The following is an 18,880-nucleotide window of genomic DNA, read 5'->3' as shown; positions in this document are numbered from 1 at the left end:
AAAGTATACATCTACATGCAGGTACTTACTCCTTTCCACCTGTTACAGTTACCTTGTATGTCACAGGGAGAGAAGAAAAAGTCTTTAGTACAATCATGTGGATGTTTCCTTCAAATGTAAAATCTCAAAGTTAGAAAAATTGTCTTCCCTGAAATAATGTTATTGAAATATGATTATTTTGAACTAATATTTAAACTAGATATTATTATATTAACCCTTTCAACCCTATGAAACTTTATTGGACTAAGCCATTCTTTCATGATTTGAAGTCCAATATGGTCAGTAGGGGTGAAAGGGTTAAAAACACCTGTTGTAGTTCCTAAAAATAATGGTGAATAAATTAGAGTATAATACTTATAATGTAAAGACCACCTGTCTATCAAGGCCACTTTCCTCTATTTCCTTAATGAGTTGGTACATATACAAGTTTGACCTCTATATAAGGGCCATAGTATCTTTCTTAAATGGACTTCATAGACAGGTTTGACGGTATATCAACCTTTATATAAAGGCCACATTTATCTGCTCCTTCGAATGGCCCTTTTAGACAGGTTTGACTATATACCAATTACTTATGTATAAAGGACAGTTATCTACACTCTAATGAATGACCTTTATTACAGACTGGTTTGACTATATACCAACCTCTATATAAATGACATTTATCTACACTCTAATAAATGACCTTTATAGACAGGTTTTACTGTATAACAACCTCTATATAAATGACATTAATCTACACCCTAATGAATGACCTTTATAGACAGGTTTTACTGTATAACAACCTCTATATAAAGGACATTTATCTACACTCTAATAAATGACCTTTATAGACAGGTTTTACTGTATAACAACCTCTATATAAATGACATTTATCTACACCCTAATAAATGACCTTTTTAGACAGGTTTTACTGTATACTAATTACTTGTGTATAAATGACATTTATCTACACTCTAATGAATGACCTTTATAGACAGGTTTTACTGTATAACGACCTCTATATAAATGACATTAATCTACACCCTAATGAATGACCTTTATAGACATGTTTTACTGTATAACAACCTCTATATAAAGGACATTTATCTTCACCCTAATAAATGACCTTTATAGACAGGTTTTACTGTATGCTAATTACTTGTGTATAAATGACGTTTATCTACACCCTAATAAATGACCTTTATAGACAGGTTTTACTGTATAACGACCTTCCTATTAAGTTCACCTGCTCTGCTCTCTTCAATATCTGGCCAATATTTATATATATCATTTGCACCTGTACATTTGGTGATGTGTATTGGATCAGAACCGCCTGTAGTTAATACATGGTTATGCATATATGAAAGTAAATTAGTGGTATATCTTCTCTTTACTGTCGTTACGGCAACAGCTGTTACCAGCTTCAGGACATTTCAGTATCTTTATGAATAACATATAATATTCCCAGACTAAAACACAGGAGTGAATTTATTGATACTTTTCGACAGTAATATGTCCATGGTGGAATAATTCGACAAATCAACCAACTGGAACGGTGTGGAAAAAAGAACTTTCCCTGCTTTGATATGAGCGAGACTACGAAGGAAAATGTTAACTTAATACAAGAAAAGAATGGAACGGGAAAGGATATCTCGAACGTAGACAAGGCTCGTAACAGGATGATTGCCGAGGGCTACAAATATCACGCCTTGGATGGAAGTTTGTCTGGGTCAGACTCAGAAACGGGTAAGATGGGTTTGTTGTTTGATGTCATGTTGACTAATATTGGTATAGACATTGGACAATTGTCTGTCTGTGAGGCGATTGTCTGTCTGTTAGGTGATTGTCTGTCTGTTAGGCGATTGTCTGTATGTGTTGGATGATTTGTCTGTATGTGTTGGACGATTGTCTGTACGTGTCGACGAGTATGTCCGTGTGTCAGACCATTGTGTGCATATCTGCGTCGGGTGATAATTGTCTGTCTGTTTCAGGTGATATTGTCTGTCTGTCAGGCTGTTGACTGTTTGTGTTGATGATTATGTCTGTCTGCGTCGGGTGATGTTTTGTCTGCGTTTAATCATTGACTGTGCTGGACCATTGTCTGTCTGTGCCGTAAATTGCTGTGCACATGCAAGCTAGACCATTGTTTGTCTGCAGAAGACCAATGCCTTTCTGCATCGGATGTGAGTCTGCTGCATCTGACAAACTTCTGTCTGTGCCGGACCATTGGCTGTCTGATTTAGGTGATTTTTGTCTGAATATAACCACTGTCTGTCTGTGGAAGCAATGTCTGTCTTCGTTCTACCATTGTCTGTCTGTGTCAGACGCTAGTATCTATCTAAGGATTGGACTGTTATACTGTGATACGTATATAGCAAAGAGGTAATTTGTGAATGCATTCCTTGTTTTTTGGCAAGGTTTGAAGTCTTAAGGATTTGGACAAAAGTTTCCTTTCAGTATTCAATATGTAATAGCTGGTCCTACAATAGGAATACATTAAGGGGAAATTGAATTCATGGGGCTGTAAATGCCGTTAGATCAGTGTTAGGATTTTGGTTGTTCTGATTCTGTTGTTCTTGTATAATGCCTATGTTTATGGACTTTCAGCTGCTGTGTGTTATGGTTTACAAAGCAATGGCTGTCACTGATTCTAAATGATATGTTTTTTCGTGTTTTGGCAAAGTTTTGCATCTGTAGTAGTGCAGGTGACAAAATTGACAATATGTAATTTTGTTGCTAGAAGCAGTAAATGTGGATCGTTCGCGGACACCACGACAGTTATTATGCTGTATGTATGTTTTCTTACTACCTTAGCTATGTTACAGTCAATGTATGATAAAGATAAAGTTCTTAAATTACATATTTATTCTATAAAAATCTCATCATCTGATAGAGAGGATTTTCTGACATCCATACTTATGTTTATAAAGCTGACATTTTTTTTATTGTAGTCCTGAAAATAGTAGCAATTATAATAGAAATCAGTTTACATAATCAACCATCAAATGTTTGTAATAATCATCAGTTCTACATGTAAACCGAGAAAAGTTGTGTTTTTTTTCCAACTGAAAATCATTTAGTATATGTTTTTGATAAAAGCCCGAAACTGTATATTTACCATTCTATGACATATTGCCGATATGACCTTATCTGAAGTGGGTCGTTACCAACTCATAACTGCCAGCTGGCGTATGAATAATAACAGTAAAGAAATGGCATATCCGTGGCCTCGGCAAAATAAATGAATGGAGAATAAACCTTCTGGTACGGTTAATTAAATTTGCCTTTGTTCAGTTGGTATTCATAAGTTCATGAATGCCAACTGAAAGCAGTTCAATGCTTAAATATAGTCTGAAATTTAGAAACTTTGCTTTTATTAAGATCTACTACTAAATAGGTTGGATAAGCAGCTTGCATGGATAAAGGGTTACTAAGTTATGTTCAAATGAATGACCTTGACCTGCTTTCATGTTCACATAATGAAGAGGCCGAGAATGATGTTATTTGGCCAGTGGCATGCTAGGGTGAAGGGCTACAAAGTTGTTTAAATGAATGTCTCTGACCTACATGTACTTCAATGTCATATATAGGGTCAAATGTTTTAACATCTTTAAATGACAATGACTTCTTCTCGGTAACAAAGAGGCCCAGGGTCATGATGTTGGGCCAGTAGCATGCTGGGATGAAGGGTTGCAAAGTTTGTTCAAATGAGTGACATTGACCTACTTTCAAGGTCAAATGTGTTAAAATCTTTAAATGACTTCTTCACAATAACAAAGAGGCCGGTGTCATGATATCAGGCCAGTAGCATGCTGGAATGAAGGATTACAAAGTTTGTTCCAATGAATGAACTTGACCTACTTTCAAGGTCACATGGTTAAAATGTGTTAAATTCTTAATTAAAAAACAAAGCAAAATCAACCATAAGTATGCATTTCAGAACTCGGGTGACTGTTAATGCCCATAGTCCTCTTGTGTGTAAATATCACTTTTATGTAGTAATTATTGCATACATATGCACATTTCTTCTGGCCAGAAGCAATTATGAAAAATGATGGAAAGGAAATTGTTGATCTTTAGAAATGCCATCATGAGTAGTATCTTCATTCTTAAAGGTCACCAATCAAAGTTTTACCTGTTAATTGTTACTCTGCGGGAAAGAGTAGATCATGACATTTGACCCAGAACTATTAAGCATACGTACAATTTGTACCGTATATTTATTGTAAAATAATCCATTGGGGAGCCAGTGCATCTCCCAAGGAAGGGATTTCTGATTGAAAGTAAGACATACATGTATATTCGAGTAAAGCTTGTAAGAGTTATTCCACCTGTGAGTGCTGATATATAGTCAGAGGGCATGTTGTGCTGTGAAACCAGGTAAATATAGGGGAGATAACTCCCTTTTATGTCATAAAAAGAAAAAAATAATTTATTGCTTTTATTTCTGTGGTAAATATGTTGTATTTACTTTAATATCACTTAAGATGAAATATGAAAATGTATGACATTTTGTTTGACTTTGACCTTAAAGACACGGTGAAGAAGTCGCCCGGAGAATGGAAGCGGAGAAACCAGCAGTTCATCTGTTTCCTGGTTTTCTCTGTCTGCCTGATAGCTATTTTGGCATGTGTGGTTATCTGGCAGTACCAGAATCGGTACAGTGGAGGAAACACACAGGTTTGTACTATTTATACCTGTACACTTACTACACATTCAAGGTTACATATGACAATCTGTTTCATCATTCTAGACCATGACCCGTTTCGTCAACATTTCTTAACTTAATAAGGATCAAAATTCCTTTACTTGAAATTTTCCTAGAAAGCATTGTAGGATTTAAAGAAAGTTCTTAACTATTTTTTTTCTTTCAGCCAGTAATTGCTTTCCCATGGAAAGTTTTGAGTGACAGAATCTTGGTCCTGTACAACTTGAGGCTATATTGCTAATCTACTGCATTAACTTGGGTTAAGATTCTTACCAATCACTACAATGTATTTTGAAGCTCATGCAAATTAACAAATCCTTAAAAAACAAACTCATGCAGGTAAAGAAATTCTTAGAAACAAACACTTTTATGGTAGTGTTTATCAAATGTGCCTATGGGTCAGCATTGTTCAGAAAGATTTTTCTAAGATTCTATATACCGTACATGTATTACTGTTAACTTAGATTTGTGACACGCCGTCCTGTGTGAAGACGAGCGCCTACATCCATATACCGTACATTTATTACTGTTAACTTAGATTTGTGACACGCCGTCCTGTGTGAAGACGAGCGCCTACATCCTATATACCGTACATTTATTACTGTTAACTTAGATTTGTGACACTCCGTCCTGTGTGAAGACGAGCGCCTACATCCTATATACCGTACATTTATTACTGTTAACTTAGATTTGTGACACTCCGTCCTGTGTGAAGACGAGCGCCTACATCCTATATACCGTACATTTATTACTGTTAACTTAGATTTGTGCCATGCCGTCCTATGTGAAGACGAGCACCTACATCCTACATACCGTACATCTATTAGTCCCCTGCCGTTTGAAAAACGGGGGGACTATAGGTTTACCCTCCATCCGTCTGTCCATCCGTCCGTCTGGCCGTCTGTCTTTCATTTTCGTTATCGAAAAACCATTTTTCAAAAAAAAAAAATAGGAATTGAATAGGTGCACTTCTAGCTCAGGCAGGGGACTTGCGTATTGCTGTTGCAATACTATCCATCCTTGTTACTGTTAACTCAGATTTGTGACACGCCGTCCTGTGTGAAGACGAGCGCCTACATCCTATATACCGTACATTTATTACTGTTAACTTAGATTTGTGACACGCCGTCCTGTGTGAAGACGAGCGCCTACATCCTACATAAGATGGACACTTCTGTCGACCCCTGCGATGACTTCTATAACTACGCCTGTGGTAACTGGATAAAGACGACCGTCATTCCCGAATCCAAGCCAAAGTATGGCACATTCCAAGCCATTCAGGATCAGATCACTGTTGATCTAAAACAGGTGAGGTCAAACAGAACATACTAGTCTGTAAGTAACATTATCATGTTGATGTGGCTGGGTAACCTTTGACCTGATGTAGGTCAATGTCGGATTAAAATTTATTTGATTCTCCTAATTTGCAAAATTAACCAACAATGTAGATGATATTAAATTCAAACTAACACGTAAAAAGTATAATCTTTCGAGTATGTAGCAGCTATAATTCCCTCTCTATAAATAAAAAGGAGAATTTACATTTGATCATTAGTATGTACATGTAAGTTATTAAAGGTTCACCTTCATCATTCTTCATCAATTAGAGCCAAACTGAACTACACAGCAAGATGTTGTTAGGGTCATCTCTACATATTGATTTATCTGATATTTGTGAGGTCACATGACATTTTTATGACTTTAAGTCAGGTCATGTGACTTCTACATTCTGGTTGTTTATCTATAACATCTCAACAAAGTATATATTATAAGCAGAGAATTCAAAATGAAATTTAAGGAAGATATTTGATCAGTATGGCGAGGAAGTTATATCAAATTAGATACAAATTTGTTTTGGGTGAATATACAATTGTATGTGTCCTTCAGTGTGAGGATTGTCTGATATTTACAGGTATTTAAATCGGACAGTATCCTGTACAAGGGACATAACTCTACCGCAATACAGAAGATGAAAACTTACTACAACACGTGTATGGATACAGACGCCATAGATAAACTGGACACCCAACCTGTCATAGATGTAAGTTTTCAAGGTCATAGGTTAACTAACAGGTCATAACCCAACTAGGAGATTACTGGACATTTTAACCTGTCATAGATGTAAGTTTTCAAGGTCATAGGTCAACTTACTGGTCATAACTCAACTAGGAGATTACTGGACATTTTAACCTGTCATAGATGTAAGTTTTCAAGGTCATAGGTCAACTTACTGGTCATAACTCAACTAAGAGATTACAGCATTAAAATGGTTATATACATATGTTTGTATCAAGGTCATAGGTCAGCTTAGAGGTCATATGTCAACAGAAGGTAATGGATATCCTTTATGCTATAGAATGTAGCTGTAGATGAGATTCATCAAGGTCATAGGTCGATCAATTTAGAGAATATTTTACTTTTTAGCTCGTTTCTTCGAAGAAGAGTGAGAGCTTATGTCGTCACTCCGGCGTCGGCGTCGGCATTGGTTTTCCAAATGTTAAATTTTTGGTGCAAGTGTTGAAAGGCATAGTAATTTATGGTAATATGGTCCCTGTGGGGGTCAAACTATCCCCTGCCGGAGTTAAACTAAAAGATGGAAAAAAAACAGATTTTTGAAAATTTTTGGACTTAGAAAATTTTTGTGTTAAGTTTTTGGTGCAAGTGTTGAAAGGTATTAATACACCACTTCATAATTGTACTAGGGTGCTGATACTTGGCAATAGAGTCCCTCTGGGGTTAGACTATCCCCTGCCAGAGTTAAACTAAAAGATTTTTTTGGGAAAAAACCAGAATTTTCAAATTTTTGGACTTAGAATATTTCTGCGTTAAGTTTTTGGTGCAAGTGTTGAAAGGTATTAATACATCACTTTATAATTGTACTAGGGTGTTGATAATTGGTAATAGACTCCCTCTTGGGTTAAACTATCCCTTGCCGGAGTTAAACTAAAAGATTTTTTGGGGAAAAAAACAGAATTTTCAAATTTTTGGACTTAGAATATTTCTGCGTTAAGTTTTTGGTGCAAGTGTTAAGAGGTTTTAATACATCACTTTATAATTGTACTAGGGTGTTGATATTTGGTAAAAGAGTCCCTATGGAGTTACACTATCCCTTCTTGGGGTGAAACTGAAAATAAAACAATGTGAAAATGCTCACAATAGACAATTTATACCGATCCACATTTTTCAAGGGAGACAACTCTCATCAGGATAATATTTTGTCAAAAAATTGAAGAAATATGTCCAAAAGCAATTACATTTGTATTTAATATATTCATTTAATCTACAACAGCATAGCTTGTCTCCCGAAGGTTTGTCAATAAATAATTTATATATGTATAAATTCGTATGGTTTTGAAAATTGCATGAATTCACAAAGCATAATCTGATCAAGTAAACAATATAAATATTATTAATGCATTTTGCGAAACCAGTCCAATTAATATATTTTAATTATTTATTGACAAACATTTGCGAGACGAGCTATGCTGTTCTCCAACAGCTCTTGTTTTTATAGAAGTTAACAAGGTCAAAGGTCAACTTACAAATTACTGGACATACAACCTGTATGGAAGCAAGTTGTCAAGGTCATAAGTCATAGGTCATATGTCAAAATGTAAATTACTGGACATGACAGACATTGGTCAACTTTTATCACTGATAGATACAGCTAGCGGTGGTGTCTACATTAGTTAAGGTACATCATTAGCAACACATTTGAAGCAGCATTTACCTAATTGAGAGACATTTTCGATTAAATGGAACATTGAAGTAAGATCTTGGAAGAAGGCTTTCAATTGCTATTTAATACAAACATTGTCATTCAGTTTGATGCATTTTTTTTATGAAATTTCAGATTATTTAAATATTTTTTTTGTTTTTAGGTAATTAATAAATTTGGGTCATGGACAATTAGTAACACCTCCAAACCGTGGGACCAGAACACCTGGAACTTTATGGATACACTGGTCAAAATTGCCACCACTGGACTCAATGACCCGCTGCTCTCGATGGGCGTCGGTAATGATGACCGCAACAACAGCGTCAACATCATAAATGTAATATACATCACTAAGTTGTGTTATCATTATACCAGAGACAAAGCTTAATCTTGTCTGTCTGTTTATCTCCCTCTCTAAATCGGAATAAAAGAAATCTTTATCTTTCTACAACAGTCACAAAATAATTTTGTCGTGACTATGAATCTATAATTTAATCTTTTTTACTCGCTTAAAATTAATGTTATCAGCCTATAATGTTGAAAATGCCATCCCTGTTTGTAAAGTTGCATTTGATTGGCTAATGGTGAATTTACGCATGGATTAAGTATAGTAAATTAAACTACAGTGAAACCTCACCTTACGACCACCCCGCTATTACTGGCACTTTTTTTCAGTCCCGATTTTTTCTCTATATATCTTTGTATTGGTCGCTTCACTATTACGACTACCTCGCTATTCCGTATTACGGCCACCTTTGGCAGTCCCAACGACCACTAATTAACGTTAATTACCCCCACAATTACGACCAGTTGGTTGTGCCTAAAAATTTACCTGGTGTGTAGCGAGCCGTGAAAAGCTTACGGTAATCACCTGTACGGTAATGCGTGTCTAAACTGGCCATTGGTGTGTGTATACGTAATTATCGATCATTTGTTTACTGACCAGTGTATCGACAGGTGAGTAGAATGGCTATTATATATATCTCTTTGAAATCTTCGCACTGACCGGAAGGTAAAATAAACACCCAGTCTTTCATTGTTCGTAACAAGCAAGCATGTGCAGAGTTTCGGTTTGTAGTTGTATAAGGATTAACTCGAATATGTATTGATACGGAGCTATATATTTAAAAAAAAATGTAATGTACATGTACTCTGATCATAAACTGCTTCACTTCCTTTTTTCCAGATCCAGCAGAGTGGTCTAACTTTAGGATCCTGTGAACTCTACTACACTAACAACTCTAAATACCAGGCCCTGAAGGACGCCTACATTGACTACGGAACGAAGTGGACCGTTTATCTTGGAGCTGAGGAATCTGAAGCCAAGGCCAAGATGGAGGCAATTTACAACTTTGAGCAGCAGATAGCCTTAGTAAGTTGTTCAACATTATGAAATAATGTCTTGAAAAAGAGTTCAACATTATGAAATAATGTCTTGAAAAAGAGTGTATCACTATATGTAAGCCTAAACCATTTAATAAAGGGGGGGGGGGATGTTGTTTGTTAGTGTAGTAAAACTACCATTGCTGGTTCATTTAAGCACTTTAGAGTGAGGTATCTCATTCTAGCACACTGTTGCACACATTGACATTTTGTCTGATTGATTAGTCCCCTACCGGTGAAACCGTGGGTTTCCTCGCTCTGTCTCTCTGTCTGTCTCTGTCAGTCCATCCACTCAGTTTTCCTCACTTATCTCAGCCATGCTTAAAGGTATGTTGGTGAAAGTTGGTATGTAACTTCAGCATTAGTAGCTACAGATCAAGTTTGAGTTTTTAGCTCACCGGTTACGAGTAACCGAGAGCTAATGCTGTCACCCCGGCGTCCGCGTCCGCGTCGGCGTCCCACCCCAAAACTTTCTTTCAAAGTTTTTGGGGCAAGTTTTTGGAAAGCTTGTAAATCCAAAAGTATACACCTATCACCCTTCTAATTTGGTTTATACATTCATTAGAGATCCAGGAGTGATGCTGTGGCAAAATCATGCAGAAAAAAATTGTGATTTTTTTTTTGAATTTTACTATTTAGTTGACTCACTTTTTTTGACCCAAAAACGCACTCAAAAGATGTTGGGGGTTAGTTTTGGAAAGCTTGTAAGTCCACACCCTTCTTATTTGGTTTATACATCCATTAGAGGTCTAGGAGCGATATTATGTGACATACAATTTCAAAATGACATGCTTGTACATACATAAAATATGAATGCATAGTGTGATTGCTGCCGCTGGGGAGCTTTCGCAATCATTGATTGCACTTGTTGGGTCAAGGTCAAGGCCACCTGTTACTTTTTTTTAGTGGAGGCGGTAGGGAACATGTATTGGTTTAACAATACCCAGCATGATGAGTTTACTACAGAAAAGGATCTTGTGACAGGACACCACAAGAGCTGTGTTGGTTTTATAGAATTGCAGTAAAGTTTTGTACTATATATACTTTTTGACCGATTTCCCTGTATCATGATAAATTACTGTCTAACTGTATGTGGTATATTCTCTGTTACAGATTTTCAGAACCAAGAAAGAGTTACAGGATCCAGAGAAAACGTACAACAAAATGACGATCAAGGAGCTTCAGGATAATTACTTGGGGTCAGACTCCATGGTAGGTTAAATATAATGAAAATAACTGTGGAGGTATTTGACATTTACAATGTACCTTATAACAAGTTGTTACTTTTAATTAAGATTATGTAGGAGACAAGATGTGCCAGTCCTGGTCAAAGTCTGATTAGAAAATGGCTGGATTTGGCATCACTGTACAGGCTTAAAGTTAATGCTATTATTTTATAACAGAAAAAGTTTTAACTTTTTTCCCTGCTGTAATTATCTTTGCAGTTATAATAATTTCCCTGTTATAATTACCTCCCCTGTTGTAATTACCTCCCCTGTTGTAATTACCTCCCCTGTTGTAATTACCTACCCTGTTGTAATTACCTCCCCTGTTGTAATTATCTTTCAAGGTGTAATTATCTCCCCTGTTGTAATTGTCTCCAATGCTTTGTCTCCCTTTATCCAATAATCTTCCCATTTATAAATATCTCCCATGCTATAATTAATTCCCTTGTTACAATGATCTTCCCCTATATGATTATCTCCCTTGTTGTAATCATTTTCCCCTTGTAAAAAACTTTGCTGCTGTGAATGTTTTCTCTATGTAATTATCTTCTTAAAATTATCTCCCCTGCTATACTTATTCCCCCGTTTTAATTATCTCCCTTGCTAGTATTATCTCCCCTGTTTTAATAATCTGGCCTCAGACCTCAATTAAATTCCCTCTTTATTCTACCAAAAGAAAAATCAAAATGAAAATATTTCAGAATTTTGCAAAAAATCTGGTTTTCACATCATGTTGTAGCTGAACCTACAATGAGCTGGAACGTACCTAATGACCTGCATTTAAGAAAGATATTTATATTTAAGTGTAACCACCCCACTATATTGCGGGTAAATCTGGAAAATCACCAAATATCACTACTCAAGCCTTATAGCTCCCTGTGTCCTGCCACACAAACAAACGTTGAAATGGTGTCAAAACAAAATTCTATCACTAGAATAAATATTGCACTATAAATCTATGCTAAAATTATGCCCATATCTGTAACAGCTTAGTCAGGAAAAAATATTTAGCAACAGTCCTGAAATTTCCATATGTACTACATTCGTGTACAATGACCCGGAAGTATAATTGTGGTCTGAGGCCATCTTCCCTTATGTAGTTATTTCTCCTATTGTTATTATCTCCCCTGCTGTTAAATATCTTGCCCATATCTCACATTCTATCAGCTGTAATTATCTCCCCTGTTTCAATATCTACCTGGCTGTAGTTACATTGTACTGTTATATCTCATGCTGTAAGCTGAATTTTTATCTTCCTCTTCTATTATGCATTACTACCTCAATGTATCCTTTACAGATACAGATATATGACTACCTTAACCGTGTGTTTGGACGGGACCTCCCAGAGCACACAGACATCTTAGTATCTACACCACGCTACTTTAAAGATCTCACACCCCTTCTAGCCAAGACACCAAAGAGGTCAGTTTCTGATAATCACTGTGGAGAGAGTGGTGTTTTATGGCAGGAATGGGAAGGAGTAAATAAAAGTCATTACTTATCAGGTTTAATGTGTCATAAAGGATAACTATTCACTTATTTCTCTGTATTTAAACACATATAGGAGCCAACATATTTCAATATTTTTGGGTAGGGTAGCATAGTGGTACATGCAACACACTTAACTTACACCTCAATCTAATTGAAATCTAGATGGTCATTCCAACTACATTACATGAACATTTAAAACATCCCATAAGGGGACGCGACCCCTTATGGGATGTTGTTAGATGTTCATGTAACTTAGTGAGAATGACCATCTAGATTTTAATTAGATTGCTTACACCTAAGTCACGCACCAGGGTTTGAATCAGTGATTGTATTTTTCGTATGCTTACCTGAAAGAATAATACTGTTGGATTTATTTCCCCTTATACCACAAAAATGATTAATATGAATGAAAATTTAGTCAGTAAATCATACACCTGTTGACCACTGCTATATTTAGGGCATATTAAATAATTATGTCAGCTGCCCTCATTTAATTGATTTATATTTTATAAGACAATTAAATTTGGGACCTAACTTTTCTTTTCATTTTTGAACAGCATTCTTCATCCTTAAATGTCTTCCTTGACAGTTTAACACTAAAATTGCTTTAATGTTCGTCACTGTGGGGAAGTTTTGGGTTCTGTCCCCTGAATGACAAGAAACACCAGGGTATATAAAAAAAATATGATATTAGTACTAAGCATGCATGCTGCTCTCTGCTTCAGGTTCATCAGCTTCAGTGTTAAAGGAAAAGTTGACCACATTGTCAGTATAGGATGTGACTGGGTGACCTCATTACTCGTATATACTGTCTTTATAAAACATCAAACTTGACATACATGCTGGTCCTATACATTACAGTGTTTTGGCTGACTACATGGTATGGACCTCTGTAAGCATCTTATCTGGATACTTACCTCAGCGATTTATCGACCTCGCCCTCATCCTTGCCAAGGTGGAGACAGGTGTGACCAAACTTGATCCACGCTGGATGCGTTGTATGAATAAGGCCGTCGCTACTGTTGGATACGGTGCTGGGGCTCTGTATGTTCAGGGTTACTTTGCTGAGACGAGCAAGGCACAGGTGAGTCCAGTAGCATCCTGGCAAGGTCAAGGTCGCCTGTGTCATATAGGAATTCAAATAAAGGTCATGTACCTATACAAAAAGGCCAAGGTCAGTCATGTATCATTGATGCAAGGTCAAGGTCAGTTAAATAAAGTCAAGGTCTTTATGTGCTATTAATATTAGTTGTTTATCATTCAGATAAAGGTCAAGGTCAGCCACGTTCATTGAGGCAAGGTTAAGGTCAGACATGTATCAGTCAAATAAGGTCAATGTCAGCTATGTATGTAATCAGTATCATTAAAGCTGTTAAAGAACTTTAAGCAAAACTTCTCAAACAGAAACTTTTGAGTTTAAATGTAAATAAATTTCAAGGAATGCTAATGAAAGAAACTGGCACTGAATTTTCCAGATATTTTATGTATGATTATAGGTGGAGGATATACTAGAAAAAGTAAGAACAGCATTCCTTGCTAACCTACCGAGCGTAAGTTGGATGGATGAACCAACTCGAGTGAAGGCTGTTGAGAAAGCAGAGAAAATCGGCAAGAAGATAGCGTACCCAGACTGGATTTTGGATCCCGTAAAACTTGACACTTATTACGAAAATGTGAGAAGTACAAAATGTTAATGTTGAAATCTTAATATCTATCAAACATTACCTATTAATATTTTTAATTAAGTTTTGTTCACAATATAGCTGGATTGGTGGTCTATTTTGGATCCTCAGTTCTCATATCGCATGAGTACAAAAAGATGCATTGTAACAAAGTTATTGTTTAAGAAAAAATTTCACATGCACAATAATAATGTAAAATATTTAAGTTTAAAAATCAAAGTCTTTTTAGATTTTAGAAATTTCTAGTGTTTTTATTTTCATTTCATTTCAACAAATTTTATTGTACAAAAATATATAATAGTAATATATAACAGGCTATTAGCCTATATCAATCTTCTTCAGATGTTTTTATTTTCTATTTTTCCTAATCTATTTACAAAGAAAGTTTTCATGAAAATTATAAATGAACATTTAAATATTCTTCAAATTTTACTTATTTTCATTTTCTAATGCTGATTTTTAAATAATCATAGTAGTTAACACTAGGCCAAAACTATTGTAAGGTAACCTCATACAGTCTTATCAATTTATTACAGCTTACAGTAACTTCGGGAAAGTTTGTGGACAGTGTGTTCCAGGTTTTACAATACAGTGTACGAAAAAATCTTGATAAACTGGGAAAGCCTCCCGACCCCACAGAGTAAGTACACTGTGTGATACTATTGTAGTTACCTGTAGGTTAACATGATTCATGACCTGTTGTTTACCTGTAGGTTAACATGATCAATGACCTGTTGTTTACCTGTAAGGTTAACATGATTGATGACCTGTTGTTTACCTGAAGGTTAACATGATCAATGACATGTTGTTTACCTGTAAGGTTAACATGATCACTGACCTGTTGTTTACCTGAAGGTTAACATGATCACTGACCTGTTGTTTACCTGTAAGGTTAACATGATTGATGACCTGTTGTTTACCTGAAGGTTAACATGACCAATGACCTGTTGTTTACCTGTAGGTTAACATGATCAATGACCTGTTGTTTACCTGTAGGTTAACATGACCAATGACCCGTTGTTTACCTGTAGGTTAACATGATCAATGACCTGTTGTTTACCTGAAGGTTAACATGATTCATGACCTGTTGTTTACCTGAAGGTTAACATGATTGATGACCTGTTGTTTACCTGAAGGTTAACATGATTGATGACCTGTTGTTTATCTGTATGTTGATATGACCAATGACCTGTTGTTTACCTGAAGGTTAACATGATTCATGACCTGTTGTTTACCTGAAGGTTAACATGATTGATGACCTGTTGTTTACCTGAAGGTCAACATGATTGATGACCTGTTGTTTACCTATATGGTTACCTGATAACTGACCTGTCGTTTACCTATATGGTTACTTGATAACTGACCTGTTGTTTACTTGTAAGGTTAACATGATCAATGACCTGTTGTTTACCTGAAGGTTAACATGATCAATGACCTGTTGTTTACCTGAAGGTTAAAATGATCGATGACCTGTTGTTTACCTGTAAGGTTAACATGATCAATGACCTGTTGTTTACCTGTAGGTTAACATGATCAATGACCTGTTGTTTACCTGTAGGTTAACATGACCAATGACCTGTTGTTTACCTGTAGGTTAACATGATTCATGACCTATTGTTTACCTGAAGGTTAACATGATCAATGACCTGTTGTTTACCTGTAAGGTTAACATGACCAATGACCTGTTGTTTACCTGTAAGGTTAACATGACCAATGACTTGTTGTTTACCTGAAGGTTAACATGATTAATGACCTGTTGTTTACCTGAAGGTTAACATGATCAATGACTTGTTGTTTACCTGAAGGTTAACATGATCGATGACCTGTTGTTTACCTGTAAGGTTAACATGATCAATGACCTGTTGTTTACCTGTAGGTTAACATGATCAATGACCTGTTGTTTACCTGAAGGTTAACATGATTAATGACCTGTTGTTTACCTGAAGGTTAACATGATCAATGACTTGTTGTTTACCTGAAGGTTAACATGATCGATGACCTGTTGTTTACCTGAAAGTTAATATGACCAATGACCTGTTGTTTACCTGTAAGGTTAACATGATCGATGACCTGTTGTTTACCTGAAGGTTAACATGATTCATGACCTGTTGTTTACCTGTAAGGTTAACATGACCAATGACCTGTTGTTTACCTGAAGGTTAACATGACCAATGACCTGTTGTTTACATGAAGGTTAACAGGATTGATGGCCTGTTGTTTACCTGAAGGTTAACATGACCAATGACCTGTTGTTTACCTGTAGGTTAACATGATTGATGACCTGTTGTTTACCTGAAGGTTAACATGACCAATGACCCGTTGTTTACCTGTAAGTTAACATGATTGATGACCTGTTGTTTACCTGAAGGTTAACATGATTGATGACCTGTTGTTTACCTGTAGGTTTACATGATCGATGACCTGTTGTTTACCTGAAGGTTAACATGAACAATGACCTGTTGTTTACCTGTAAGGTTAACATGATCGATGACCTGTTGTTTACCTGAAGGTTAACATGACCAATGACTTGTTGTTTACCTGTAAGGTTAACATGATAAATGACCTGTTGTTTACCTGTAAGGTTAACATGATCGATGACCTGTTGTTTACCTGAAGGTTAACATGATCAATGACCTGTTGTTTACCTGCAAAGGTTAACATGACCAATGACCTGTTGTTTACCTGAAGGTTAACATGATTGATGGCCTGTTGTTTACCTGAAGGTTAACATGACCAATGACCTGTTGTTTACCTGTAGGTTAACATGATTGATGGCCTGTTGTTTACCTGAAGGTTAACATGACCAATGACCCGTTGTTTACCTGTAGGTTAACATGATTGATGACCTGTTGTTTACCTGAAGGTTAACATGATTGATGACCTGTTGTTTGCCTGAAGGTTAACATGATCAATGACTTGTTGTTTACCTGTAAGGTTAACATGATAAATGACCCGTTGTTTACCTGTAGGTTAACATGACCAATGACCTGTTGTTTACCTGTAGGTTAACATGATCAATGACCTGTTGTTTACCTGTAAGGTTAACATGATGGATGACCTGTTGTTTACCTGTAAGGTTAACATGACCAATGACCTGTTGTTTACCTGAAGGTAAACATGACCAATGACCTGTTGTTTACCTGTAGGTTAACATGATTGATGACCTGTTGTTTACCTGTAAGGTTAACATGACCAATGACCTGTTGTTTACCTGAAGGTTAACATGATCACTGACCTGTTGTTTACCTGTAAGGTTAACATGATCGATGACCTGTTGTTTACCTGTAGGTACCTATATGGTTACCTGATAAATGACTTTATGTTTTTCATCTTTTGTTTACCTGAAACAGATGGGCCATGATGCCGACTGAGGTTAATGCATACTACTCGCCAACCTATAACAGCATCGCTTTTCCAGCAGGAATTTTACAGAAGCCTTTCTTTGACCCAGATTTTCCAGTGTAAGTATACATGTGTACATATAGAAAAAGGGAGGTAACTGAAACCATAATAAATGCTTTAATGCTATAACTTTATCAATATTTTCATTATTGTTAATGTAATGAGTTTATTTTAGTGTATCTGATATTTTCATTATTGTTAATATAATTAGTTTATTTAAATGTATTTCTATCTGATATTTTCATTATTGCTAATATAATTAGTTTATTTTAGTGTATTTCTATCTGATATTTTCATTATTGTTAATATAATTAGTTTATTTTAGTGTATTTCTATCTGATATTTTCATTATTGTTAATGTAATTAGTTTATTTTAGTGTATTTCTATCTGATATTTTCATTATTGTTAATGTAATTAGTTTATTTTAGTGTATTTCTGTCTGATATTTTTATTATTGTTAATATAATTAGTTTATTTTAGTGTATTTCTATCTGATATTTTCATTATTGCTAATATAATTAGTTTATTTTAGTGTATTTCTATCTGATGATATTTTTATTATTGTTAATATAATTAGTTTATTTAAGTGTATTTCTATCTGATATTTTCATTATTGTTAATGTAATTAGTTTATTTTAGTGTATTTCTGTCTGATATTTTTATTATTGTTAATATAATTAGTTTATTTTAGTGTATTTCTATCTGATATTTTCATTATTGCTAATATAATTAGTTTATTTTAGTGTATTTCTATCTGATGATATTTTTATTATTGTTAATATAATTAGTTTATTTAAGTGTATTTCTATCTGATATTTTCATTATTGTTAATATAATAAGTTTATTTTAGTGTATTTCTATCAGATATTTTTATTATTGTTAATATAATTAGTTTATTTAAGTGTATTTCTATCTGATATTTTTATTATTGTTAATATAATTAGTTTATTTTAGTGTATTTCTATCTGATATTTTCATTATTGTTAATATAATTAGTTTATTTTAGTGTATTTCTATCTGATATTTTTATTATTGCTAATATAATTAGTTTATTTTAGTGTATTTCTATCTGATATTTTTATTATTGTTTTCAGTCCGTTTAACTTTGGTACAGTCGGAATGATCATCGGCCATGAACTAACTCACGGATTTGATAATTCAGGTATTTTATGTTTGTGATATATCTCAGTGGTTGTAATGGGAAACGATTTTAATGGTCACTGGTTTAAAAGATATCTATATTCATAAGCTTTATAATTTATATAATCAATGGACTGTATAAATTTC

At 35.0% G+C, this 18,880-nt stretch overlaps 1 protein-coding gene across 3 annotated transcripts in view; it reads left to right on the top strand.

The window, feature by feature from the left end:
- The window catches only part of LOC117314966 (endothelin-converting enzyme homolog), a 44,323-nt gene that overhangs the window by 13,115 nt on the left and 12,328 nt on the right, over window positions 1-18,880 (top strand). The window contains exons 2-15 of one of the 3 annotated variants that reach the window (XM_033869080.1): window positions 1,491-1,728; window positions 2,723-2,770; window positions 4,517-4,662; window positions 5,804-5,998; window positions 6,603-6,731; window positions 8,572-8,745; window positions 9,595-9,780; window positions 10,905-11,003; window positions 12,315-12,439; window positions 13,370-13,592; window positions 14,005-14,181; window positions 14,727-14,830; window positions 17,541-17,651; window positions 18,688-18,755. In XM_033869080.1, coding sequence (XP_033724971.1) covers window positions 1,569-1,728; window positions 2,723-2,770; window positions 4,517-4,662; window positions 5,804-5,998; window positions 6,603-6,731; window positions 8,572-8,745; window positions 9,595-9,780; window positions 10,905-11,003; window positions 12,315-12,439; window positions 13,370-13,592; window positions 14,005-14,181; window positions 14,727-14,830; window positions 17,541-17,651; window positions 18,688-18,755 — 1,945 coding nt within the window. In that variant the 5' untranslated portion in view covers window positions 1,491-1,568. The remainder of the gene's footprint in view (window positions 1-1,490; window positions 1,729-2,722; window positions 2,771-4,516; window positions 4,663-5,803; window positions 5,999-6,602; window positions 6,732-8,571; window positions 8,746-9,594; window positions 9,781-10,904; window positions 11,004-12,314; window positions 12,440-13,369; window positions 13,593-14,004; window positions 14,182-14,726; window positions 14,831-17,540; window positions 17,652-18,687; window positions 18,756-18,880) is intronic. The other 2 variants (XM_033869082.1, XM_033869081.1) reach the window with 2 other exon arrangements.

Source organism: Pecten maximus, chromosome 17 (genome assembly GCF_902652985.1).
Source record: "Pecten maximus chromosome 17, xPecMax1.1, whole genome shotgun sequence".
NCBI lineage: Eukaryota > Metazoa > Mollusca > Bivalvia > Pectinida > Pectinidae > Pecten > Pecten maximus.
Note: the sequence above shows the minus strand (reverse complement) of the source record. Positions and strands in the feature narration are given on the sequence as shown.